This window comes from Hippoglossus hippoglossus, chromosome 14 (genome assembly GCF_009819705.1).
Source record: "Hippoglossus hippoglossus isolate fHipHip1 chromosome 14, fHipHip1.pri, whole genome shotgun sequence".
Taxonomy (NCBI): Eukaryota; Metazoa; Chordata; class Actinopteri; order Pleuronectiformes; family Pleuronectidae; genus Hippoglossus; species Hippoglossus hippoglossus.
Window position 1 is genome coordinate 20,524,663 of NC_047164.1, and position 26,938 is coordinate 20,551,600.

The window sequence follows — 26,938 nt, forward strand, 5'->3', positions numbered from 1 at the left end:
AGAAAGTCACCTCACCTGGTGTAAGGGGTGGAATTCAGTGGCTGATTAAAATTAATCACAGTCAAAAAGCTGCAGGAGGCCGTGTCCCCAGGGAGCACGCTCCACCACAGAGGAGGGAAATGAGGCTTTATTCAACCTCAAGTCACTGGCTGCTCCTGCTTCTGTAAACAAACAAATAAACAAACACTATGGCCTATTCTTTTTTTTTCATGAACTTTTATTATTCAAAAATACAGCACAAAAAAAACACACAGAAAGAAAAAAATGGTTTTCACACCGTGTGCAAACCTCAAAGGAGATCTTCATACAATATTAGTACGCAAATTTAAACGCTACAGTCATTTTTGTTATTAGTAGTTGTCATTAATGTTCTGAGCACATAAAGTGACAGTAACTGGATTACCTCCCTAAGAGCTCTGTACAGCCTGTCAGCAGGTGAAAGTCTCACTAGAAATCTACAGGGGCCCATTCTGACAGTAAACTCCCTTCACGTACTACTCACTCGCTCATCACACCCACACAGTAGTGTTTAAAATTGAACCGCGAGATGTAATCTATTACTCTAAGCAGGCTCAGGTCTCACTTTCCTTGGTGACAGAAAACTGGTTAAACATAAAACCTGCCAAATCTGTTTCTATAACAGTCATGTCCCCAATGATGCTAGAACACACACACACACACACACACACACACACACACACACACACACACACACACACACACACACACACACACACACACACACACACACACACACACACACACACACACACACACACACACACACACACACACACACACACACACACACACACACACACACGCACCAGGGAGCATCTACATTGTACTGACAAGCCCCTCCTCTTCTGTTTCAGCACGGCAGAGCATCACATATACATACAAACATCATCTGTGTATCATTGGACTGTGTTGCGATTAGATAGGGTTACTTCGACAGGAAATTTATACATACAGCCAGAAGCATTTATGTTATTTTTTAAAAAGTATATCAATTACAGAAGTTAAAATAAAGTTTAAAAAAGGAACATGAAGTCATGTTTTGAATATAAAATAAAAGCTTTTACGACAAGTATTTTGGGGTTGTGGGTGAATTTGCAGGAGTTGAGCAGGTGTGGGGAAATCCTAGACTTGACCTGAATGAGGCAACAGGACCCAATAGGCTCACTGATCGATGTTCTTCTAGTGGCTGTGGGCTACGTCGTCGATTCAGGATGATGCTACTGCACATAACACAGTGCACACTGATGTGCTACGGCCAAACTCAACTGGGGACAACAAGGCACAATTGAAGTCAGTAGAATCCAGCTGTGAGGCTGTGCAGAGGTGAGCTGATGGGAGGTGTGTAAGGCAAAAATAAGGAATATAATAAGGCGTCGAAGCAAAAAGAAAATTTGCCCATTCCAGGTATTCTTAGTGCTTTTTTTTAAGTAGCAGACAGGATGAGATGTTGATTTCTAAACGTTTTTCCAAACAGCAAGAACTTGCATGAACTGGCCTATGGCTACTTACACTGGCCGCCTGAATGAACATTATCCAGCTCTGACAGACTACAAAACGAGTCCACACAGAGAAACAGTACTCAGCTTTCTGAGCCTTATCACATTTGTTCCTCTTTGTGGGAACTTTCTTACTTTACATCCTTCATGAAAATGCCAATTAGCACTACAGGAGCAATGACAGGCTTCATATTGACCACAGAGAGAAGGTTAAATCAAGATATCGGCTCCTTGTACTGCCACTGCAAAAAAAAAAAAAAAGGAGCATTACATATGCAGCACCTCGGAGGGGGGTGACTGCTACTACATATGATAAATCAAAGAGCTGGTGCTCTTGTCCAGCTAATAAGGTGTGTGCGTCTGCCTGTCTTTCTATTTTTGTGTTTTGGTGGTCGTTGAGGTTAGGGGCCTATTGACAGTCAAACACGATTAAAGCAGATTGCTCAGTGAACCTTGTTGTGCAGCTGCCCCTGTTACTTCCATATGCACCACCTCCTCTAAGATCTCTGGGGGAGGGCTGGACACTGGTCTTTTATTGTTTTTTAAGCTTGTCAAGGAGCAATAATCCAGCCAATCACAAGATGTGGTGGCTTCAACCCCCTCTTCCCCATCAGCCAATCTTGTCCGTGTAACCCCCCCAACTAAACCCTGACTGGACGATTCAAACAGTTCAAACGCTTCAAGAGGAAACGGCTGACCTACATAGACTGTTTTCAAATCAGAAGGAAGATTAATTCAAATGAGTGAATTTTTTTCAAATTGGTCTTCGAATTTTTCCAAGTGCTGGTCCATCTCAATTTACATTAATGTATGGAATTAAAAACTAGTAAAGACTGGGTCACCTGACAAATTATACTGTTATGTAGGCATTTTTAAAACAATAAATGAGTTATATATTTCCCTAACTCCCATTCACATACATAAACTTATTTTCACGCACACATACTGCTGCAATTTTACACATACTTGCATGCATACAGCTGTACAGCTGGCCAATTAGGGGCCTGTATCTGAATTCTACAGAAAGGGCCATCTATATATATATATAAAAAAAGACATGCATTCACTTATGTACAATATAATTTGTATATTGACCATTCAGCTTTATACCCACACTAATTATTTTTTTCTTTGAGAAAGCCCAGGAAGTAAATTTCTGATTTTTTTTTTTGTATTTATATTTGATAAAAAGTAAATGTGCTCTGTCGTGATTCCAGTACAACTCCATTTCTCTTCTCAGCACCACAGCAGAGCCAGGTCTTCATACGAGGAGTATACTCCCATGTGTGTTAATGAAGAGCTACAAGTCAGGCGAGTCAGCCCATCCCAGCTCTTGCTCCATCTTCATTGTCTTGTGTCCTACTACGATCCTCTGTTCCCTCCCCTTGTTACACGGCCCCTTCATCTGAAGAGGACATGCTAGACAATTGAGCCGTCCCTGTTCTGGGCAGGGATCATGACAGCAATGCCTCCCATGCGACTGAGGTTGGGGCCGGCCATCTTGGCACCGGTGGGCGGGGGCAGAGGGACCTGGCTCGGTGGCCTGTCGAACTCTTCTGATGAGGGAATCTTGTCGTACTGGGGCTTCAGGGCGTACTCGTGCAGGTTGGAAGGCGACATGGAGCCCAGGGAGGAGCGCTGGCTGCCCACGGTGAAGCTGCGTGCTGTTGAAACACGGCTCTTAGGAGGAGGCACGTCCTCTCTGAGATGAAACACAGACAGCAGCACATTTAGACAATAAAGGAAGACAGTTACCTCACTTATGAGTGTCAACTCAAATATATTGCATATGGAAAAATCTTTTCTGAGGTGCAATGAAGCATAATGAAGTTTGATGGCATGCAAGCGTAAAAATGTGGAATGTCTGGCACTTGCTGCCCACAGTGAGGAAAACAATGAATACTTAAAGAGTCTGTATGAATCATTTCAAAGGTGAAACATGATTTGACTCAATAAAAAAGGGACAACTAATTGGAGTTGGCCCGTTTGATTGGTTGGGGCTTTGTCTGCGCTGCTCAGCCACTCTTACACACTTACAGCCTATAGACATGGAGCTGAGCATCCGAATATAGCTATGCCCCGTTCTCCCTCTGCCACCACATTAACAACTAATAAGCAGCAATAATCCAGTTAAATGCTCAATCAAACTGAGCCTGGGGGGGCCAGAGCTTGTTCAGTCCGCAGCATCATGCTGTGGTGTTTCAGCAAATGTGTGTCTCTGTGTATACGAGACAGTGGTCTAATCCTCTTTGTCCTACAGCATGAGCAGTGTCACATTGTGGTCTTTAGACCGATTCAGCCAGCAGCACAGTGATAGTAAGCCCGGGGGTTGTATAGAGCCGGTGGGCCGGATGCAGAGTTAGATGGCGAGGGAGCTGGGTGTTTAGGGTAGGTGGCTGTGGAGGGGGTGCGGCGGGGCAGCCAGCAGCAGACATGACAGAGCAAACAAAGCTTTCAAACTGATTACCACAGCTGTTTATTTGAGTAGGGGAAAAAAAGAAAAAGAAAACCGCTGATGGAGAAAAAAACACTTTCATGGTTGTTGGGACTGTGGGTGATGTGTTTGTGTGTGCATGTGTGTCTCAGATGACCACAGGTCGAATTGAGTGCTCAGATTAATGGTCACATGTACCCTCTTGCATTTACTACGCTTACCTTTAATCCAGCATTATACAACCTGAGACCTGTTTCTCATTATACTGTATGGCAGAGTCAACACAGTATTACAGAAGAGGGAGCTTTGCGTATCTGTGAGCCAAATCTCACTGATGTTTTAGTGAGTGTACCTTATCTCGTTGCAGATCTCCTTCTCGTACTTCTTCCTGTGACGAGCACGGCAACAGCAGAAGAGGATGATGGCAATAATGATGAGGATCAGGAGTACAGCAATTATGGCTCCTGCAATGATGCCTGCGGTGTTGGGGGCTAGACAACAACAGAGAGAAAAGGGTTGGAAAGGTTGGTGAAGGTGGCAATGATTCAACTGTAACTACCTGTCTGTTTTCAACAAAGACTTCAAATTATACTGCTGGGTTATTTCCTGAACAACAGTGGTGCTCTTAGCGGTGCACCTGTTCTCATATAATCAAAGCTGGAAGGAGCTAAGCATTTCTCAAGTGCAACAGTCACCAATGCCACTCTAGCAACTGTCCAACCACTAAAGTGTAAATTATATTTTTGGTCCCTGAGACTGAAACAGAGGTGGGATCACAGAGTCTGGGCAGGATTGGCATATAGCAGTATATGAAGCGCATTCTGCAGTACTCTAGCTTTATAGCACAACAACAAAACTGTGGTCCTGAGCTGCAAAAACAATACTCTGTGACAAAAACCAAAACAATGACATGTGTAAGAAAAGTGCAACAACACCAAAATGTCCATGTTATGATGATCGCAGCATCATGTTCCAGCACTCAGCTACGGCGGCCCCATGCTGCAGCGCATGAGGTTGACAGCGCTGTCACAGCATGTGGTACCGGAGCTTCCATTAGCCAAGAAGCTAAACAGTAGACATGTGGCCTAAATCTCCGAAACACGTCCATGAGACCCTTTAATCCAAATTTTATATGCAATGGAATCTTCAGAAGCTTTTTCACTTCAGTTGTGGTAGAACTGAGAAACAGACTCTTTTAGGATGTAACCGCTCAGCTTGTCCATTCATTTTCTATGTTTAGCTGTGATAAACTGGAAGATATTTACTGCAATCATCTACATCTTCTATTGCTTGGTAAGTAAATAATAAAAACTGAGCATTTGCTGTATGCATGCATGCAAGCATTCATAAATATACTATTCCTATGTCTGCACTGGTAATACATTTCTATCTTAATAGAAATAAGACATGACTACATCATGTTCGCTTAAGATATTGTGATGTCCATTTAACATAGGTTTCTGTTGTTTTACAAACCAATTAACTAATTTAGATGTGGCACATTGATAAATTATGGAAATAATCTTTAGTTGCACCCCTTACTTTATGTCGTAATTTGGCAACACATTCATTTCCCTTCAAGATGAACTGTGATCCCTCCACCAAGGAGGTTACGTTTTGATCTGTGTTTGTTTGTCAGTCTGTTAGTTACTAGGATTACACAAAATACTACTAGACAGATTAACACAAAACTTGGAAGGATGTGGTTTCTGTTTTGGAAAAACGCATACATTTTTGGTGTGGATGGGATCAGGGGATGGATGCAGGAATTCACTTTCTTTAACATTGTAAGATGAAAGGGCGTTTATCAACATTTCCATTGATTTCTGAGAAAAATAAATGGATCTTGATGAAGTAAAAATCTGGCGTGTTTAGGGGACTAATATTTATGTGTGTGTGCAAATTGGTGCAGATTTGAATTAAAATGCAGATCTGTTGAATTTAAATGTGGTTTCATAAGAGGACTGTTGGGCCTTGGTGGAGGTATGTGCTCTCCAAGTGCCATTGAAATTAAAAAGAAATGCCCACAAACTAAGACATTCACATCAGCATCCGGTTTTTAGCGAGGTGAATATTATACCTTGCATGTTGGCATGCTGACTTTTAGCATTTAGCACTGCTGTGCTGGAGTAAAGCCTCACAGGGCTGTTAGCATGACTATTTGTTCTAAGTATTACTACACTGTTATGCCTTTGTATATATGCATATTCTAATCTCATGTGATGAAAAACTGTACTGTTGAATACAGAAAATGTATGACAACAGACAAACTATATCTGTATGGGGGTACCGCTCTAATCTTTTTTCATCCCAATAGTAGAATTCTGATCTATCATTTTTGAAGTGCAGAAAATACATTAGCCAGCTGACCATTTGACGGCAGAGCAACAATTCTAAATATGAAATAGGCTGATTACAGGTTCATCAACATATAGTCAGTTGGGTACTCACGAGGTGTTATATTGAGATGTAGTATACATTCCTCGGTGCCAACAGGATTGGTGGCAGTGCAGCGGTAGGTGCCTGATGCGCTGGCAGATGCGTTCCTCACATTAATGGTACCTCCCACAGGGTCTGTAGTGAGGACGAAGCACACATCATTACAGAGACGTCCGTGTTAAACAGAAAGCAGACCTGTGTGAAGCACTTCATCACCATTTTGTATTTGTATGGGAGTGATTGTGAACAGGTCTATTACCCAGCACAGAGGCAGCAGGCAGCAGCTTGCCATCACTGATCTTTTCCCAGCTGTATTGCAGGGGGTTGGTGCCCTCGCTGGATTTGCACCTCAGCGTAATGTCTTTGCCTTCCTGTGTGGGGCCTTCGCAGTAGCACCTGGGCTTGGACGGCTTTACTGTGAAGTAGAGGGAAGTGATTCAGCAAGGTGTAAAACAGCAGACACATCCAGGTGGTCACATAAGCCAATGACACGGACCTCCTGTCAACAAGCCTGTTATTTTTCAGTATTGTATGTTGTGTGTCTGTGTATATTGTGTATTCTGAAAGTTTATTTCCTCCCCTGCTCAAAGCAGCAGTCATCGGTGTAATGAGAGCTGTAATCAGAGTAATTGATCCAGCTGCTGTCGTTATGGGGGCTGCCACTCAGGATAATCACAAGGAAGATGGGAGTCGTATGCCGTTGGACACACAAACACAAATATACGAAGAGTTAAGGATGGAGACAACGCCTTCTGTCTTAAAGCAAAATGTGTGCAGAGTAAAACAGTCCGCAGTCAGAGTGTTAACAACAAATATGATGAGAAAACAAACAGAGCTTCAAATTAAAAGCAGATAGACTCCACACAGTCAACCAGGTGATGAGATCTAGGAGATCAATTTTAGATCGCGGAAATCTGAGGTGACTGACAGAGAGCTGACATCATGGTGCGGTAATGGGCTTCTTTTTTTTTTTTTTAAACCTGGAGCTGGGGTCCCCAGATCTGAAATAGGTGTCAGGTAGGAGGGGGAGCTTAGCAGGCATAACCATAGGTATTAACAGTAGCCTCTACTAATCTAATAAAACACACATGGTGTTAGAATGGAGGGGGGACAGAGAGCGTGAGAGAAAAAATTAAGCGAGTGGTGATGGACAGATGAGAGTGTGATGGGGTCAAGGCTGTGCAACTCCTAACTCACTGGTCTGCTCTTTGAGTGTGTTACACCTACACACACATCCATGCGCCACACAGTAAATGTCAGAGAGCTATGACATTTTGAATGCATCTTTTAGAGGTGAAAGTCAACTCGAAATGTCTGTTGGCTGTAACACACTGCTCCTCGTATTAGCACGGCTGTCCGATGAGCAGATTTACTTGTTTGAAAGATGAGGTCAGAGAAGAAGGTGACAGAGGCTGGAGGAGCACAGACAGATAGAGGGCAGAGTAATGCAGCCAACCTGGTTCTGTTAAATGAACAATGTATGGAGATTAGTTGCACAAGGCTATCTTGTGGAAGAGATAAGCAGAACGGTAGTGCTACATTGTGGTATTTAGTACAGTCAGAAGGCGCACAACTTCAAACAGTGACAACTGATTGCTGAACGGTAACCTGAAATATATGTGTCTAGCAGTCACTGAAACAGGGAAGAGAGACTTTACAGTGAGATCCTGAATGTGATGGGGATTGTCTAAACTTGAAGCAGGCAGAGCTGAGTGACTGGCGGCTCAGAGTGAAGGTGGGGTCTCGTCAGAAACAGTTGTGAGAGCTTCTGACATGCACTGCTGTACTAAAAGTCGCTACTCTCCTTCTGTTATCTTCAATGTCCTGATGCAACCAGAGGCAGATGCAAAACATGGGATGTTACGCCCTGTCCAGCACCTGGACACCATGTACAGTCGCTGCAGGGGTCAGCATGTGTGTATACCAGCATGTTGCAGTGTTTGTGCCAAGCTACAGTTATAACCTGTGTAAAAAATGAGGTATGTTGTGTTTGTGTACACATATGCATGTGTGTTGTCCCCTGTCCTGAGGACCATCCACCATGTAACAAGATCAACCTGCAGGTAAAATGCAGAGCAGGCAAGATGTCCTCACCTCTTCTTGTCAGTGTGTCTCTGCTCAGAACACCACTGCCCCTGGGGTCAACAGCTAGCAGCCTGTCAGCTCCTGTAGCCTCCAGCCCTTTCTCTCCCTCTACTGAAAGAGACTCAGCAATAGCTGATGCTCTTATAGTAGAGAAAGAGAAACCACTACCATCCCGACAGTCGATACAACAAAGTAGCAACAGCAACGTTACAGTAGCATTAACCAGCCTGGCATGATCATATATGATACAAATGTTTTTTTAAATACTCTTTAGTAGAGAGACTCAAGGGCGCCTGAACAACATCAACGAGAGGAATTTAAATAGAATAGATCCTTATTAGGACAATGCACATAATTGGTATTTGAACTTGCAAATCCTTCGATTGTTACTGCGCAGTGATCCCAAAAATGAAATACCACTCTTTATCTACTCACCACTATGCCAATGGAGGGGTGTTGCAGGCAAATCCAATACAATTCAAGAAAATGGCGACCACTTCTTTAAACGTAAAAAAACTACAGAAAAAAAACCTAATGCCTTTATACTGGTCCTGTGGTGTCATCCAAGTGTCCGTAAGCACCCACATTCAAATTCATGTTTTAAGTCTGTTAATGTCTGCTGTTATCCTCCTCCTGGTTACTGTTGCAGTTCGCAAGAACTCGCGAGTATCGTGAGAACTGCAGTAACTACGATGCTTGGATGACACCACAGGAGCAGTATGGAGGCATTTCATGTTTTTTACGTTTGAAGAAGTGGTCGCCATTTACTTCAAGTATTGGATTTGGCTGCAATGCTGTTTACTACTGAAACTCCAAAAGTGTTTTGTGGACTCAAGCACTTCAACCACCCCTCTATCGGCATAGTGGTGAGTATAATGAGTGAATTTTTGGGTGAACTATCCCTTTAAGCAGTGATTTATTTTTCTGGTTGCTTCTGATCAGATCAATATTTTATGTAAACTAGCCTCCCCTAAGGCCTTAGTCAGCGGTTATTGGCTCAGCTGTAGTTACAGTCTATAGTTAATGATTATCTGTGGCCATTCATTGCTTTTATTATGTTGCTGCTTGGTGGTATCGTAACTCTACATCAGAGAAACCTGCTCGTTTTCAAATGGCTCATATATTTCTGGTTGAACCAGTTGGTGCAGTGCAGTCACTTTTGTACACACGATAACATGTAAACAAGTACAGCAGCCATTTTCTGAGGCCCGTCCTATCTTTAGAAAGGAGAAAGTATTCTGATAACAGGGCTGGGATAGCAGCACAATGTGGAGCTTATACCGCAACACACACTGGTGTATGTGGGTTGTTTTTCCCATATGCAAATACCAGGCGGGTTTCGGGAGGCGATTTACTTTCGAGTCAGTTGTCTGATCAGCAAGGCCAATCTGTGAGTGTGTTTGCCTAGGGAGTGAATCATCTGACTTATACAACTCTGATGTGTCACCCATTTCACCCTGTGCAATAAGAAGCCATCTGAGTGCATAGACTCCATTTATAATGTTTTTTCACGTTGGTGAAAAGATAAGAATTTTTTTTTGCTTTGATGGTGATCTGTCATATACCTGTTTTTTAATGGTTACCTAGGTCTATAGTGTACTAATGAGTAGATTAAGATTTTAAAATTAATATGTAATTATATTTTATAATTAATTAGACACTTCATTTAGAATTGACACTAATTAAAAAAAGACATTAAGGAGCAAAAACCTATTCTTTTTTTCAAGACTAATAGTGAAAACTAATAAATCATGACCACTATAAATAAAAAATAAAAATCAGGATTATGAATTCAGACATGATCAGAGAGCATCTAGGGTGAATATAAAATTGCATCAAGGGGGCAATGCTCTACAGCCACTGGGAAGGTTATGCACTCGATTTTAGAAGGGATTACATCAAAACCGCCAAGGAGGGCAAAGGGCGTGTGATCTAATGCATTTCCACTGTGTGGAGAGAAAGAATTTACCCTGTGAGGGGAAAAAGGACTGCTACCCTAACGCCAGTTGTTTGTCCTGCTGTAGTGACTGTTCCACTCACCCATGACGGTCAGCAACATTTTCCTGCTGCGGATACCGGGAGCCTTCTTCACCTTACACTGGTAGGTGCCCGAGTCCGTTGATTTCAGCCCCGTCAGGTTGATGGAGGCGTCACCGTTTTTGGGGTCGGCTGAGTTGAAGTGGACTCTGCCTTTCATGGGTGGAAAGTAGTCCTCGTAGGACCTGTCGCCTGAGTACAGGATAACCTGGTGGAGAAAAGGGAGTGCAGGGAAGAGTTAGGAACTCAAACCTACTTAGAATAATTTCCTGTATCTGACTGATCGGTTTATGGAAATTGAAATCCTTCCATAAAACAAATAAGGCCAAGGCCTTGAAATATCTGAAAGAAAAGGCCTTGCTCACTGAACCAACCAAAAAATATAGAAGACAGAAAGCGCCCTTTCTTTTATCTCTGTAATGCCCTTCAGCCTGTGCTGCTCTGCCCTTTCGATGCTGTGGAAGAACGAAGGTGGAACAAACAAAGCCACCACTGTGGAGTCAAATCAACACCTGCTGTGTCAACAAAGAGCAGTAACCCCTAATTCTGTCCAAGTGCCCCCCCCCCCCCCCCCCAAAAAAAACCACACACAGAGTCTGGGTCTTGAAAGCAGCAAGGAAATGCCTAGAAATAATAGCAGGGTGGAGCAAACACGTCTCATAACAAGTAGCAGGGGTGATAGGGATGGGGGAAAAAACTAAACACAAGGACACAAAAAGAGAACAAGGAGAAAAATAGAAATGCAAACATTGAAAAAAATCCTCATTCTCCTTTATAGACACTGGCATACTCTTCCACATTTCCATGGAGACAGTCATCAACAGGCTTTTCTGTGCCACGATCAACACCAGGCATACGCACAGCAATACCCCTGGGTGGAGAAGAGGAGGGAAGAAAAACTAAACATGGCAGGAGGAGAGGAAGAATAATGAACCCATCAGAGGAGGCAGAGCACTCAAAGGAAGCATGAGAGAAGCAAAACAAAGGGAAGCAGACTCAGTGAGGTTCTAGTGCATCTACACCAAGTTGCTCCACTTCCAACTGGAAGACTAGTTTCTGGAGCTGTAAAAGGAGGGCGTTCACATTGAGTGCTGTGTTCATCTTGTACATATTATCCATATAAACAGGTAACCCTGTTAACATTCCACTTGGATCTCATGGGAGGGAAACTTATCTCTCCAACCTCGCTGGGGATCAGAAAATCAGCAGTAATAACAGTGATATGTGAGATGAGACCACGGCGGAGAGGAAATTAAATTGCCTCAAGCTAAACCAGACAAAAACGTGGGCTCATATGTTTGTTTACACACATGCACACCTTTAGCAGCAAAAAATCTTAAACTCACAATAACCTTGAGTATCACGATCCAATGTAAAAACAAAAAATCCCATAAAGAGCCCAGGGAATGAAAATGAAAAGGGCAAATGACTAGACAAGCTGGCAGGGGCCGCAAAGGACAGAAGAGCACCACAGTGTGTGCTGCGTTTTATTAGAGATCAGGTCATTCAATGATACAACCGCCACCTGGCCGGGCCCTTCTCAGTGGAAGGATCATGCTGCAGAGGTAAAAGATCTCTACTGGCCAGGCTTAGTTTCATCAGACACATGTAAAGATGAGGTCATTGTCACGTGATGCCGTTGCTCCGGGAGGGAAGAGGAAGAGGTGCAGATCATTTGAGAGGCAAAGCAGAGGGCTGTGATACCTGTGTACACTAAATCTGCAGACTTGAGTGTGTTGTGTCTTTATGCTCCCACAGAGCCTTTTAATGCAAGGAACTCCAAACACTGCTGCCACATGCTTTTACTGCAACGGTTCTGCCCCAAGCTGTTTGCAAGGTTAAAGCAGAGTCACTACCTGAACATGGAATTAGCATCCTTCATTATTCAGGCTACACAGAATCTAACAAACCGTGGCCACTAGCATGCGCATTCCTCACTGATACACAAACATTCCTATTTTTTTAACAAATCATGTCATGCCTTTAAATCCAAATCCTTGGGAACAAACACACATTCCTGGCACAATAACTTGAATAAATAAAAAGCTTTGCTGCTGCTGTGCTCAAGGACAAAAGAGGCAGTTTGTATGACATGGGGATTTTGATGTATTTTTCTAAATACTCCTATTCACACTGTTCAGATTTGATTTCATAATGGTTCTCACAGTTGTGGTAAAGACACAGGGCACAACCTCCTTTCAGCTAATCTGTAGCCAGGGAATGAGGGACACATGCAAATGACTGTTACTATAGGCATGCCTGGCATCTCTCATTCAAGCCCAACAAAGCAACATGCATTAGCAATGCTTCACCACCCACTAAAAGAGCCTGATGATATGCAGGATATTCCAGATGAAGGGGGGCATCGTTACCCACCAGATACCGGACTGAATATATAATAATGTGGCATTACTTCAGATTGCATCAATGTAAAAAATACGGCTTTGAATCCTCTGTATGGTTTATTAATATGAATTTAATTAAGGGTTACTTACACATGCCAGACACACCACATAACAGCTTTGACTCCCCAATTCATGAGATCCCACGGACTGATCCAGTTCTCTACTTTCAAGTTTTATCTGATGGTTCCTTTAAGAACATCCTGGATTTTCTCATCTCAAACCAGTGAGCAAAGGTTTTCCATGGTTCCTGAGCATCCGAGAGCCTCTGGCTATAAAGTTTAGCCTTCATTCATGTCTCCTTGTCTGACCGGGTATAGCTTTTGAGCAAGCAGATCGGCCTAATTCCATTGAACACTGTCACATATATTAAAAGCAGCCCCTTGGAATTAATATGCTGTTAATTACAAAGAACCTACTCTGTGCATGTCTTCATGTTGGTTAAAGGCTATATGAATGTGAGAGTGTGTATGTAGTGAGCAAAATCGGATAAGTCAAGGAGAACAAATACGCTCGGAGAGAGATGTCTAGCCCGTTCAAATTCCAACAAAGGTTTGGCGCTAATGGTTGCTAAGCAAAATGGCACGTAATAAAGAAAATAACACATGCTATTAGGGAACATTTCTGGGAACATATTTCTACAATTACATTCAGAAAAAAATTATATGGTGCAACTCCAGACAGTGCGGAAAGCAGTGACCAGTAGCAGGGGGACATACTCCTTCCTGGGTGAGAGCAGAACGGTTGGTCAGTGGAAAGATGGACACTGGGTGGGTGACGGAGAGAGAAATCTACTGGTGAGCCTGTGACCTATTTGTAACATTCTGGGATAAAACCCAAAACAAAAGCAACAAAAACTAAAGCCAAAGGACACAGGTGAAAAAAAGAGGAGAGGGATGGGAAAGCTTTGTGACAGGTGGGAGATAGGCGGAGCAGCGAGCCAAGGGGGGAGGGCCACACCACTGGACTGATCTGTACAAAGAATCTGTCTCAATGGCTGTGAAAGCCCAAGGGTCTTTGGAGTCCATGCAGAGTTGTGTAGTCTTCCCTTTTCATGGCTAAGGGCCATGCTGGAAAGGAAAGACAGCCTGGGATAAAGCAGGCTCCCATCGCTCCCACTATGTGTCTGTGAGAGAACTGCAGAGAACAAACGCCCAACAGAAATACACCAGGCTCAAATTACATTTGTATTACATACTGTATGCTTCCTGTGTTACACTGCAGCACTCCGAGAAAATACACACCTAGCGTGGAAAATGTTTTGTATTTCACCGCTTGCACAACACACAAAGCCTCCTCAGTGCAAAACACAAACACTGAAGAAATGTAGCCTTCCATAGGAGAAAATAAAACAAATTCTAAAGCTTCATACAGGAGATCAGTTTGCAAGAAAACATAGCAGCAACAAACCAGCAACAGAACAAAGCTTGACGTCACTCTACTGTGTTAAATAAAAGCCAGTCAGAGAACAGATAACTGCCATTTGCAGCAACACTGTTTGTAGGGAACATCTACACGTACCACTTTGTCCTCTTTCTGGTTGTCGGAAGACACTAAGCTCCATTCAATATCCAGTGGTCCAGAGTCTTCAGGGGCCAGAGTAAACTGACAGTCAAGCTTCACAGTCTGACCACTGGCCTTCTCTATGGGCGTGGACTGTGTCGACGTGATGTCTAGACCCGAGATCAAACCTGGACAGAGACACAAAGAGTGGAAATTAATGTCAACATGTATGATAATGAAAATAACTAGACTTGTTTGTATGTATAATGGAGTCCAAGCATCACGATGCAATTCAGGCTTCCTGCAGTGTTTTACTTTGAGGCGTTCAAAGACCTTCTTCACTCTGCATCTGTTTCATGGTCATACCAATAAAACAATGCAGGAAACCAAGGAGTAATTATACATTCATTTATGAACATTGATATTTATGTCAACACTTCCCAGCTGGATATAATTGCATGTAATATAATTCAATCAATCAATTAACCTGGACCCAGATAGGTGACAGGAAATCGATTGATGGAATAGACAATTAAAAGTGATAGTTCTATTAAGTTCATTAAATTTGTTTGCTAAAAGCCACACTGAATTATGATCTGATGAATGTCCAATTTAATGTGGTGACAGTGTGTACTAAAAGTCTGATGAAGATTGAAATTACACAGGATTGAACAGTGTTAAGGTTAAGTGTGCATTCCACCAGAGCTCCAGATACAGGGAAATGAAAGAGAAAAGCACAGGTGACTGATTTTCTTAAGAAACTGTTGGGAGGTGATGAGTAAATGTTCCACATTATGTAATTTGGAAGCTGTTAAAGTCTTACAGAGGATTGAACATTTAGTTGCTTAGAGACTGCACATCGTTTGTGAAGAAACATTGAACTGCTGGTTTAAGTATGTCACGCCGCTCATTGTTGCACATGTGTGACAAATCGATAATGCTCTGTAGTTTAGTGCAGGCCTGAAGCAGTGCTGCCTTAATGTAGAACTGTTAGACCCTGCCATTAACACTTGTGGCTTCATAGCAAAGGATTTTCACTTTCCACTGGTAATAACCTTGCTATGAAATAGACCAGCTGTAGTACTTGTGAATGGTAAAATAGTACCAACCAATAGAAACAGGGCTTTACGGACACTTGGCCTACGGTTCTAAGCAGTGCCCAGATTGACACTTGCATTCAATTTTTATATCCACCAGAACCAGTTAACAACAGCCTCTTAAATCCACTACTGAAATGTCTCACTTGTTTATAAGTGTGTAAGATCTTCCATTAGTCCACAATCAATACAATACAAGAGACAGACAAACATCTAAAAACAAAGAGAACTGAGAGCATTGCTGCTGACTAAGGCTATAACAGGTGGTGGGGAACATGTACTTTTTAGCAGATGTGGACTACTTCAGACAATGCACACTTTTAGAATCTATACAACCTTTATTTAGTCAGTTAATTTAGTTCATTTATTGGCCGAAATTAAATATAAACTAATCCAAGTCATGTTTTCACTAGCGCGTTTCATCTAAATTGTACGAATTGTTGTTTTCTTTACCCTAGAATGAGTCCTTTATATTTAAATACTTTATATTAACATCTGGAGTGAGCCACCATATATTTTACAGTAGTCCAAACTGGACAAACTAAACACGTTTTACAGAACATAGAAAAGATATAACAATACGGCATCAAAGACTATGACAGACATCAGTAATAGACAGTGGACTGACGTTACGAGCTTTACACCCTGAACTGTCAAGTCGGCATGAACAAAAACCTCTCTCAATAGAATTGTTTTTATCTCAGTAGTTTTTCATCTACGTAAATTAGGATAGCATGAGGTGACATTCACAATATGAACATCAAAGTACTCTACTCAGCATAATGACCCACTTTACTCCTTTTATACTGATAATTAATCGACAGTGTTTTATATTTACTGCAACATTTCAGCCAGAAGGATTTTAACAGGCAGAATTTGTGATCTATTTTTCAAATGGTTTTCCTCTCCAGCTTTGGCAGCAGTCTTTCTTTAAATTGTTATTACGTGTATTGTTTATAAAGTTTTGTTCATCTGGAGACCAAATGAGGTGCACTGACGGACACGACCAGATCACAGCCCTAACATTCTGTCTTGTAACACCTCAGATTAATAATTGCTCACATGGTTTTTAACCTGCTTTGATGCATGACCATGTTCATTTTAAACAGTGTAGAAAATAACTTGCAGAGACCAAAGGCTGTAAATTCAAAAGGAGTGTTGGTGATGAAAAGTTCTTTAGCCTGCAACTAATTGTGCCGTTTGGATGCAAAACAGACAAATAGTTTGAAGCATTTTCTGTCAGCTGTTTAGAGTTCTTATTCTGGGAATGTGTCAGTGATAAAGTCAACATGGCTCCATCTTGTCTGAGAAGCAAATTTTTCTCGTAAAATATGCATAATGTAAATCACACAGTGGGTAAAAGGGACTAGCATAGCTTAGCAAAAGGAATGGGGGTGATAATAAAGAAAATCTGTGGCCTGTCACCAAACTGGAACGGACTCTTAAGCGTTTTATTCTTAGAACGACTAAACATAATTTCCTGGTGACATCAACTGGGTTAAGATTCTCCATTCAATAAGAGATTTAAGCCCCAGCGAGGAACACAGTCCATAGAGAATGGAGTTGTCACATGCTGCCTCAACACATTAAAACCCTTTCGACAGCCTGCCACCTTCCAGTCAGTGGGGGAGGGGGGAGAACAGCTTTAACACACACACAAAAAATTACCACAACATGTTGCTGCTAAAAGACAAGCATTTAACACATCGCACAGATGACACCCAACACGTGTAAATAAAATTCTATGCTGATAAAAGGAGAATTTCTACCTTTTCAAAAACTACAGCATTTTCTTTGTCTGCCTCTGGATCTCATTTAGTTGCATTTACACTGACAGAAAGAGCTGCCTCAAATGTGAAAATGAAACAGGAGTAAACCCTGGCATCTGTACTCACTTTGTCAACAGGAAAATTAACCTCTTAACTCTCTATGGAAAGGTTGGCTGACAAGGTTTCCTTGAAAGACAAACAAATGAGAGCATGTGCATCTATTCAAACACAAAAGGGATCTACGCAAATGTTCAAAGTGCAGTTTGTATTGTAGAATGTTTGCACTGGAGATACAGTATGTTTTAACTTTGTATGTGCAAAGGAAACCTCTGACCACTAGGGTTGGGCATCTTTTGTTTTGTTTTTTCCCGCCTATATTTTTTATTCCGGTGCTAAATCAATACTTTTAAAACGGTTCCAGTGCATAGATGGTGCCACAACCGATACTTTTTTCTTTAACAAGGCACAAAATAACAGTCGACAATACGAGCACCTTTTTATCGCCACGGCAAATTGGAAATTGAAGTTTTACATGTAACAGTTACAAACATAAGTGCAAAACTCATTTACAGAATAAAATCACATTCTAAATCAAAACTAACCTATCTACAATAATTTAACACTAAATAGCAGTTTCCATGTTTAATACAGCAAAAAACTCCTGCTCCAAACTTGTAATCAATTGTCTCCCCACCGCCAGGGTCAGGGACGCTCACACATTTGATGCACGTCCCGGTGTCAGAATCCTTTCACATGAAATACAGCCACACTTTCTAAGGCTAATGATCCATGCTGCCAGAGCCGTGTAGAGAATGTGTTGGCACCAGAGTAAAGCACGTGTTGTGATGTTTATGTTGCCTGTAAGGCCTGGTGCACACTAGAGGATTTTCAACTCTTAACCAATTGTAAAACTCCCACAGACATAATGACAGATTAGACCCATTTGTTTATATTATAAATCATCAGAAGGCACACGCTAAACAATTTGGCCAGTACGCAAGACCACATTCTTGCCGTTTGTATGAAACCATTTCACAGTGGCGATTCCTTGGGATCTCACAGAAACAACATTGATGTTTTTAGTTGCAGCTATACAAGTACGCAACATCCGGTAATCTCATTGGTTATTGCGGGTTTATGCTCAGTATTCCATCAGAGCCGGGGCCAATCAGGTCTAAAATCTCCCAGGCCTAGGATGGACAACTATTTCAGTATATAGCTTACACACCGAAATCTGCGCTGTGACTTGGTCAGGTAGGTGCAGGCTATGTAGGAATCGATGCCGGACTATGGACAGATTTCAGAACTTTGTTTTACCAATCTCACAATGTTGGCTGCACTGCTTCTCTTTCAAATCTATGTAGAGTCTGAGCAAGGTCAAGGTGAAAAGCAGGATGTCGACGTAACCCAAAAATAAAATAATCCCTCTAGTAGTGGTTGTGATTTTGTGTGATTGTGCTTAAGTCTTTAGATCCTGGCCCTCAGGGTGTGGAGGATGTAAGCTACATGTTGAGGTCCCTGCCTCATTTCATGTCCGTTTCAGCCTCCAACCACACTCTGAGCCCTGAGCGATGGCAGACAACTGAATGAAAATACACCACACAAGTGTATACACAGAGACATGACAGTCTCAGTCACACACCGACTACTGTTGAAGCTCAGAGGCTGGCATTTGGTATGGTTGCAAAAGCATAGTTTCATTGCCTGGCCACCTCCCCCGGTGCTGCAGCTGGTCGTTTCGGCCCACAGATTATGACAGATGCCCTTGATGGGAGCGATCCATTCCCTTCAGCAGGAGCAAGAGAAACGCGGCGCAATATAGAGAAAAATGAGATATGTCTATCACTGTCAAAACGGATACACAGCTTGGCATCTGCATGACAGAGAGCTGTGTCGATTCATCGAGCACTTAAAGAAGCTGGAGTATTTTTCAAAGTTGCATAGAAAGAGGGGGAAATTGCATTCAGGGGGGGAAAAGGAAGGTACTGTGTTCTGTGACAGGTAATAAGGGACACTGTGTGATGTACCTCTCAAATCAATGACAGACCTGTCAGGCTTTAGGCAGCAATCGTTTAAATTACAGTTCAGCTAGAGGCTTGTTTCCTTGAGTTCCAGACTAATGCAAAAAAAAGTGTCTTTTCAGAAAATCATCCCCTCACTAGCAAACAGATTTATGTGCTTACGCTTATGAACGTGTCTGGCTGAGGGCTCAGGTGACAGCAGTGTCAGATAAGAAGTATATAAACCGCACAAGTGTACTGTAAGGTTAAAACCGCATTTAATAAACAGACAGGAATATATAATTCTGCTTAATACAGCTACTGGAAGTATAAACTCTAGTAGAGGAACTGTGGTAAATGCAAATCAGATCATTTGAGTAGTTTATTATAAGCCTAAGTAAATCTGCATCTATAGCAATACAGGCTAACAATGTTAAAGGCCATGTGTTCTCAGACTTCCTCTTAATATGGGCAGCTGGATCTGACAGGAAAACACATTTTCTGCCTAATATTGGCAGTTTTTTATATTTCTGTTTTAATTCTTGTTTTCCTCACTGGTTTAATAGGGTGGGGTTCATTTGGAACATTTGGGTTAAAACATTTTTAAGTGTTCAACTCATAATAAATACTAACTAAGCAAAAAGAATGTTGCTTATAGTCATGGATATTTATATTATAGAGAGACGTGTAAAAGGTTTTGAGTTGCTTTAAAAGTCCAGACTATTGTACACCATTCTACCAATGTCATATAAGACATTTCCTGGCCCTCGTCATCCTCACCAATAAAATAATTGCGTCACGTTTTATATGCTTCATGCACAAGCACCCAGATGGCCATCCTATCAGTGAAATGCAAATCACTATAATGGAGATCAGTAAAAAAAAGAATCTCTTTAATCATTTTAATAAAAAGTCCATTACATGGGGCCTGTAAACAGTGCAGCAAAAGGGAAACAAGTCCTCAAAGATTATTTGACCACTTAAGCTGCTTTCAGACATGCACTGAACTCCACAGATCCTGAGTATTTTCTCCTGAGTAGGTGCAATTCTCCGGACTTTACCCGCAGGTCATGTCTGAAAACGGCTATGTACCGATGTAGAACTTTAGTCATTTAATCGCTAAACAGATAAACAAAAAATATATATGCAAGTAATGTATTATTACTTATTGATTATTAAGTGTTTAATAGTTCAAAACTCACCAACATCAAATATCTATATTTTCAAAGATGAAAAGATCCTGATTAAATGGAAGTACATGAATCTGCCTACTTTACATCAGTGAATAAAAATACAGGATCATACTGTTTAAACTTTGTCTGGTATGTGTACATTCATGAATGACTCCATTAGTCCAGCAGGAGCAGTAAAAATTATAATCACTTAGAAAACAAGAGCGGTTGGATGACTGTTGCTTGGAGCAAACACTCTGATGGAGGATTTTAACGCAACTGGCTGGGAAAAAATCATTCCCTTCCACTAACTGCTCGTAGTGGAATAACACAAACAACTCTGTTAGCATGCTCAAAAAGGCAGCTCACAGTGTTAATCAGTAACTATCAGCACATATTGTACATGAAGTGTGTGAACAATGGAGCATGTGACACCGAGCAGAAATGATCTCACCGGGCTCCACGGTGAGAGAGCACTCTGTATGATCACTGGCTTAGATTGGGTGAGCATCAGTCTGTATTTTGAGTAATGGCACCAGAACAAAAGTAAACTGTCTCTATTCCTCAAAGGTAATAATCATTGGCTGAAAAGAGAGACCACCATTCCAGTCCAAAGAAAACTATGAAAAAATGACTGCTGGAAATTGCAGCCATACATGTACAGCAGAAATAATGTGTCTTCTGGTGTAGTAAGAACATGTGTGCCACTGTGTAAGAGTGTATGTTCACGTAGTAGTCACACGTGGACACACATATACACAGTGGGGGAGGGCACGATGGCTAATTAGAAAGTGTGTCTTAATAACTATTCATGACTGCCAGTGTCTCTCGGAGTGTCTCATCCCTGCTGGTCTCCCTCATACTGTCTGACACAGCACATCCCAGTGGGGTTACTGGGAGACCAGGAATTAGCATGAGGAATTTCAGGTGTCAGCGCCCTCTATCCTATAGCCCCACTGCTATTCACTCACCCCAACCTCCATGCCCCTCTCTGTCTGTCCTCCTCCTCCTCTCTAACACACCCATGATTGTGGAGTGCCAGCCCCCCCAGGCCTCCAATTCTCTCCGGTCCTGCTGATTGTAACCCCACCACCCATCCCCTCCACCTTTGTTGCATACAATGGGGAGCGAATCCTGTCTCCTGGCAACCAATCCCTTCGGAGGTTGCCGTGGTGCTTAAGAGACAACATGAGCGAGAGAGAGGTTTGTGGAAGTGAACAAACTCAAGCCTGAATCAGTTATGATTAGGCATCTTTACAACAGTCGACGGCACATTTTGTCTGCAACAAAAATAAAACAAGGTAGAAATGTATTTATTTTTTGGGGATTTTATATGCAAGATATTAAAGTGTTATTAGTTATCTCACACAGCTATGGCTTGTCAGAACCAGATAATTCACTGCGGTAGAATCCGCACACTGAATCAACTGTTGTGGCTTCACCTCTTAACCGGAGGAGATGCCTCAAGCACAAACCAAGAGATTAGCTCAGCGTTCAGTCTTTTTTCACCCTGTTCTCAGGTGAGACCATTAAATTCCTTGTGAGTTGAGCCAGCTAGCCACTTGTAGTGAGGCAGAGACGCCTGGAGTCACGGCCGTCCAGTGAATTGCGGCAGGTGTCCAAATAGTGCAACTTATCTCACTTTACGAGACTGTCATGCCTCAGCTTATATCCCCTGCTGTCATCTACATTACTTTCAGACTGAAAATAAACAATGTGTTTATATATATATGTTTGTGTTTAAACACAAACATAAAGAGATTGAAAAACTTGTCGCTTATCAATTTACCTCAAACCTAGTGTTCTGAAATGAGCAGATTAGCCGACATGTACACTAACCAGTATATCTACGATGAGCATCAACTGATTACCTGTGGCTATATTCTGCAAACCGAAAAGATTAGATTTTAAATGACACATACGTAGATTCCTAAGCATGGACACCATTCCCACAGAAGCAATTTGTCATGTCTTAAAGATAGACCAGACATGAGGTTAAGCTGTGGTGTAAGGAGCAGCGTCACAATAAACCCTGAAACCAGGAGACAGACTGACAAGCTCCTGACCCTTGTGCTAGCCAAGTTAAAGACCCTGAGAGATTGGCAGTGGTCATAGTGGATCATAAGCTTCTTTCTCCACCATTTGACCTTAAAGAGAATCATTGGAGTAAAGTCTGAGAAGCCAAGTCTTTCCATGGGGAGATAAAGGCAGGAGCTATTTCAAGCTCACAAGGCAACAACAGTGACAGGAAAAAGCTTGGCTAGGTGAAAGACATTGCACTGGGATTTACCTCCATTACATTCTTTAAAAGGTTTGTGTGTCTGTAACACTTGGTTTGTTATTGGCCTGATGTTTGCCTCAGTGGCAGTGGAAGCATTGCTTCAGTCTAGTTTTAGGTAAATTCAGACGAATACATATGATCAAAGAAAATTACGAGTGTTTGTGGCACGGAAAATGGATGTGAAAAACACAAGGTATACATTTGCACGTTTTTCTCATCAACATCGGTGCAAGTACAAATAATTTCAGTTAAGTGCTCCTAAAATAAACATACACACCCAATATGATAATTAGGAGAGAAAAAATGATTATCAACCAAGTAGAAAGAAAACACTTTTCTCATGAGAGCAAAAACTGACAGAGCTTGTGAAGACTGCACATTTTCTTGGATGTGCAATGATGGTGCGATTCATTATAGTAAAAATGCAGTCGGAGGGCTTTGGAATGAGCAAATTAAAAAGCACAGACACTCTACTCTCCCCATTATAAACAGGCATGCAAAACCCCTGTGACCACGCTGAGGAACATCAATTATTTCAGGCACAGCAGAGGATAACTTCATAACTTGGTTGCTGCTAAAAAAGGAGGCTCTGGATGCTCGCCCCAGTGCCCCTGCTGAAACTATTCAATTTGAAGCAATGTGGGTGCCCTGAGAGTGAGCTTGGCGTGGTTTATTTAGTGTTGGGGAGGGATGGCGACTGTTGAACCATACTGATTGTGCTGTAACGCAGCATGAAAGCTCCACTTGCCACACAGCGCAGCCATCAATTCCCAGTGCAGATGACCTAAAGGCTGTTTTGACATAATTGAACATTAAATGATGAAGGGGTGACGAATGACAGGCACTTTACTCGGCCGCCTGAGCATTTGACAGCCTAGACGAGCCTGTGGGGGATGTAGTTACTGCCATAGCTGTGAATGTCTACAGAAAACAATTCGCTGCACGAACCATAGACATCAACAGTTACAGTGACAATAACTCTGATGTAATTACTTAATTATGAAAGCCTGGTCTTACCAGTAATCTTGGTATTTTTCGATATAAAACAATCATTGCCTCCCTGCTGCTGCTGCTACAATATGGTATAATAATTATTAATCATGTTTTCTATCAACTCAAATTGGATTATTAATTCCACCATCAGTTAAAAACTAGTAAAAACTCATGTCTCAAGGGAATAAACCACAGAAAGGACAGGGGGGAGAGAAGAGAAGGAGATAGGAAGGACAAAATCATACTGGCTTGATCGTTAATCAAAAAGGTTGAGTCCTCATCACAAAAACTCTCAAATCATGGCCCAGGGGTTTTGTACTTCTTATTTGCATTATGCATTACCATTTTACAAGGTTGTAGTTAAGAATCAACCGGCTGTTTGTCTAACCTCTCTGCTACCATGAACGGTTTGAAAGCGAGACAGAAACTACTAAAAATAACCCTGGCCAACCATCCTGCATCCCTTTCTCCCTCTGTCCCCTCGTCCCTGTGAGAAGAGGCAGATTTATCTAGAGCACGCTGAGGAGTCAGATAAGAATGCCCGGTGTCTCCGAGACCTGTGGACACACACACACACACACACACACACACACACACACACACACACACACACACACACACACACACACACACACACACACACACACACACACACACACACACACACACACACACACACACACACACACACACACACACACACACACACACACACAATATACATATAAAAGGCTTGTGTCCTTGAGGATTCATTGAAGCCCAGGGACAGTGAGCTGGAAACAACAATAAGGGAACTGGTTGTGCTGTAAAGCTGATAGGAAGAATGCCAGGCCAGCGAGCAGCGAACAGATAACCAGCTGATAAACACTCTCATGGGAAACAACATCAAATTTTCCAATACAGTCATGTGATAAAGGAGTATGAAGGTGCTGAAATTGAGATGTGTCCGAGATACACGGGTGTGTCTTGTTTGAAAAGATGCCTGTCTTTGGGAGTAGGTGCAATTCAGAGGACTATTTACTTCCGTGAGAGACGGCAGTAATTACAAAACCATGTCCTTCTCACTTTGCAGGAGAAACAAAAAATCCAGTAATCCCTGCAAGCAATTCCTGAACACGTGAAAGCAATTTGCAGGATTTGAGAAACAGGGCATCGTAGGAATATGCTTCACAAACACAAACACACACACACACACACACAGTTTGTGTCTTTGTTGTCCCTTAATTCTCATTGTAGGAGGAGGTGTGGTGGTGGAGAAGGTAGAGGTTTTAAATCAATCATCAGACACAGTTAGAGATAGTGTGACACAGCAGTTAAGTATTTGTTGGCCAAACATTATCCCCGGTAACATTTGCTATCAGCACATATCATATGTGCACATTGGATCGAAATATGACTCCGTTTTTTGATTTTAACTTCACTTTTGAACTTACAATTTAAACTTGTTAATCTAACTGACCTAGCAGAATATTTTGCTTGACGCTGCCCACAAAAAGTGTTTATTTGCATTATCTGCATAGGAAACTGGGATGGACATGTTGACAGGCATCTCGGACAAAGATGGGTTGGGAAATGAAAGTACTGTGGCTGTCTAATTTTCTTTGTATATTACCTCTATTTAGCTTCCAGTTACTACATGATCCAGAGAACACACGCGAAAACATAGTAGGGCTGTTGAAAGAAATACTGTTTATTAAAGGTAGGTATTTGTGTTCTACGCTTCCAGCAGGTTACTATGAACCAAACAAATTAAAGCCAGATGTCTCAGTGGGGTGCAGTCATGGGGCGACACAGGGGTTTTTGTGCACTGAGGGGGAGGCAGCCGTGCGGCAGCCTATCCTATTCCCCATCCCCCCAAACAAATAAAGTGTCTGATACAGACCAGGCCCCTGCCGGCTCCCCAGCCCAGCCTTTGTCCGGGCCCCAGGGCACCATGCCAACTGTGATCAGGAGGCAGCATCGCTGATCAAACACTGAGACACAAGTGCAGCAGAGTGCAGCTACTTCATTCAGACTGTTGATGGACTCTCACAGACTGGTTTTCATTTGGGTTTTACAGAACATACACTCTCACATGCATGTTTGTGATACAGAAGTATAGTATACAGGAGAAAATAAAGGTTTCTTACAACTGGGCTTAATCATGTCAGAGGGTGAACAAACAATAAATCAGCTTAAAGTGTATACCCCTTGAAACACAGGGCTAAATTAAGGATTATAGGTCCTTTCTGGAGCTCTGAACATGCATTAGTGAAGGAATTGTATAAAAATTCACAAGGGGAGACAATTTTACATTTCCAAAGCTCAGAAATCGTATCTGCTCAGTCTGAGGTGGGGCTGGATGTTTCACGTTAGCACATTTACTGAAATAACTGGGAGCCGTGAGAATGAACAATCCAACTTTAGTCAGATTTGCTTTTCTCAGCAAAAAGAAACTACTTCCTCATACCATCTGAAACAAATCACTGACACTTAGAACTCAGGCAAGTTGTGCTCAGTCAACTGTTAAATATATACTTTAAAAAGTGCTGAGGTAAATCTGATCACATATACACAAAATGTATGTATTAAGTAAACACCTATGAAGAGGTAAAGACTCGTATGGCTCTCAGCCAAACCACCAAAAGGATTAAGGTGTGAGGCCAGACTGCAGACACAGGCATGTATAAAATATCAGGAATTCAAACACAGATGCCTCCCAATGAATTCCTGAGTTCCTCCCTTCTTTTTTCAGACAGAATGTTATAAACCTTAAAGCCTGACCACTGTTGAAATAACTAGCAGTCTGTTTGCTGGTAAAAACTAGGCAAAGAGGAGATTTAGTTACCTCTGATACAGATGATTTTCTCAGGCTTTGTGTGGGTTGCAGAGGACCAACTCCTGCAGATTAAGGTATTACCTCTGCCTATGTTAGGTTTACACAGTATTTTCCACATAGTACAGAGGGGTGTAATGCTGTCGGCTGGACTGGGAGGCAGTCAATTAGTCTGCCTTGCTAATGCCGTTTTCTCTAGATTCTCATCTAAAATTAGCTCCCCTGCCTCAAGGATAATGCATGATGGTGGTCTTCTTGACATCGCTAGAAAATACATAGACCTATATGTGTTGAGTGATCTGTGAAAGGCCACAGGACTAACACAGTTCATTTCACTGAAAACATTGGTGCTGAAAGCTGCCTGAGGCAGAAATGGTGCATTGACAAAGTACTC

General features: G+C 42.0%; 1 protein-coding gene across 1 annotated transcript in view; it reads right to left on the minus strand.

Annotated features, from left to right (window-relative positions):
• Positions 1-999: 999 nt before the first annotated feature.
• Positions 1,000-26,938, minus strand: part of cxadr (CXADR Ig-like cell adhesion molecule) — a 40,577-nt gene continuing 14,638 nt past the window's right edge. Inside the window, exons 2-7 of the mRNA XM_034605870.1 lie at positions 14,436-14,605; positions 10,516-10,720; positions 6,650-6,805; positions 6,403-6,525; positions 4,304-4,442; positions 1,000-3,219 (exon numbers count right to left, since the gene is read on the minus strand). Of these exons, the coding sequence (XP_034461761.1) occupies positions 2,937-3,219; positions 4,304-4,442; positions 6,403-6,525; positions 6,650-6,805; positions 10,516-10,720; positions 14,436-14,605 (1,076 nt within the window). The 3' untranslated portion in view covers positions 1,000-2,936. The remainder of the gene's footprint in view (positions 3,220-4,303; positions 4,443-6,402; positions 6,526-6,649; positions 6,806-10,515; positions 10,721-14,435; positions 14,606-26,938) is intronic.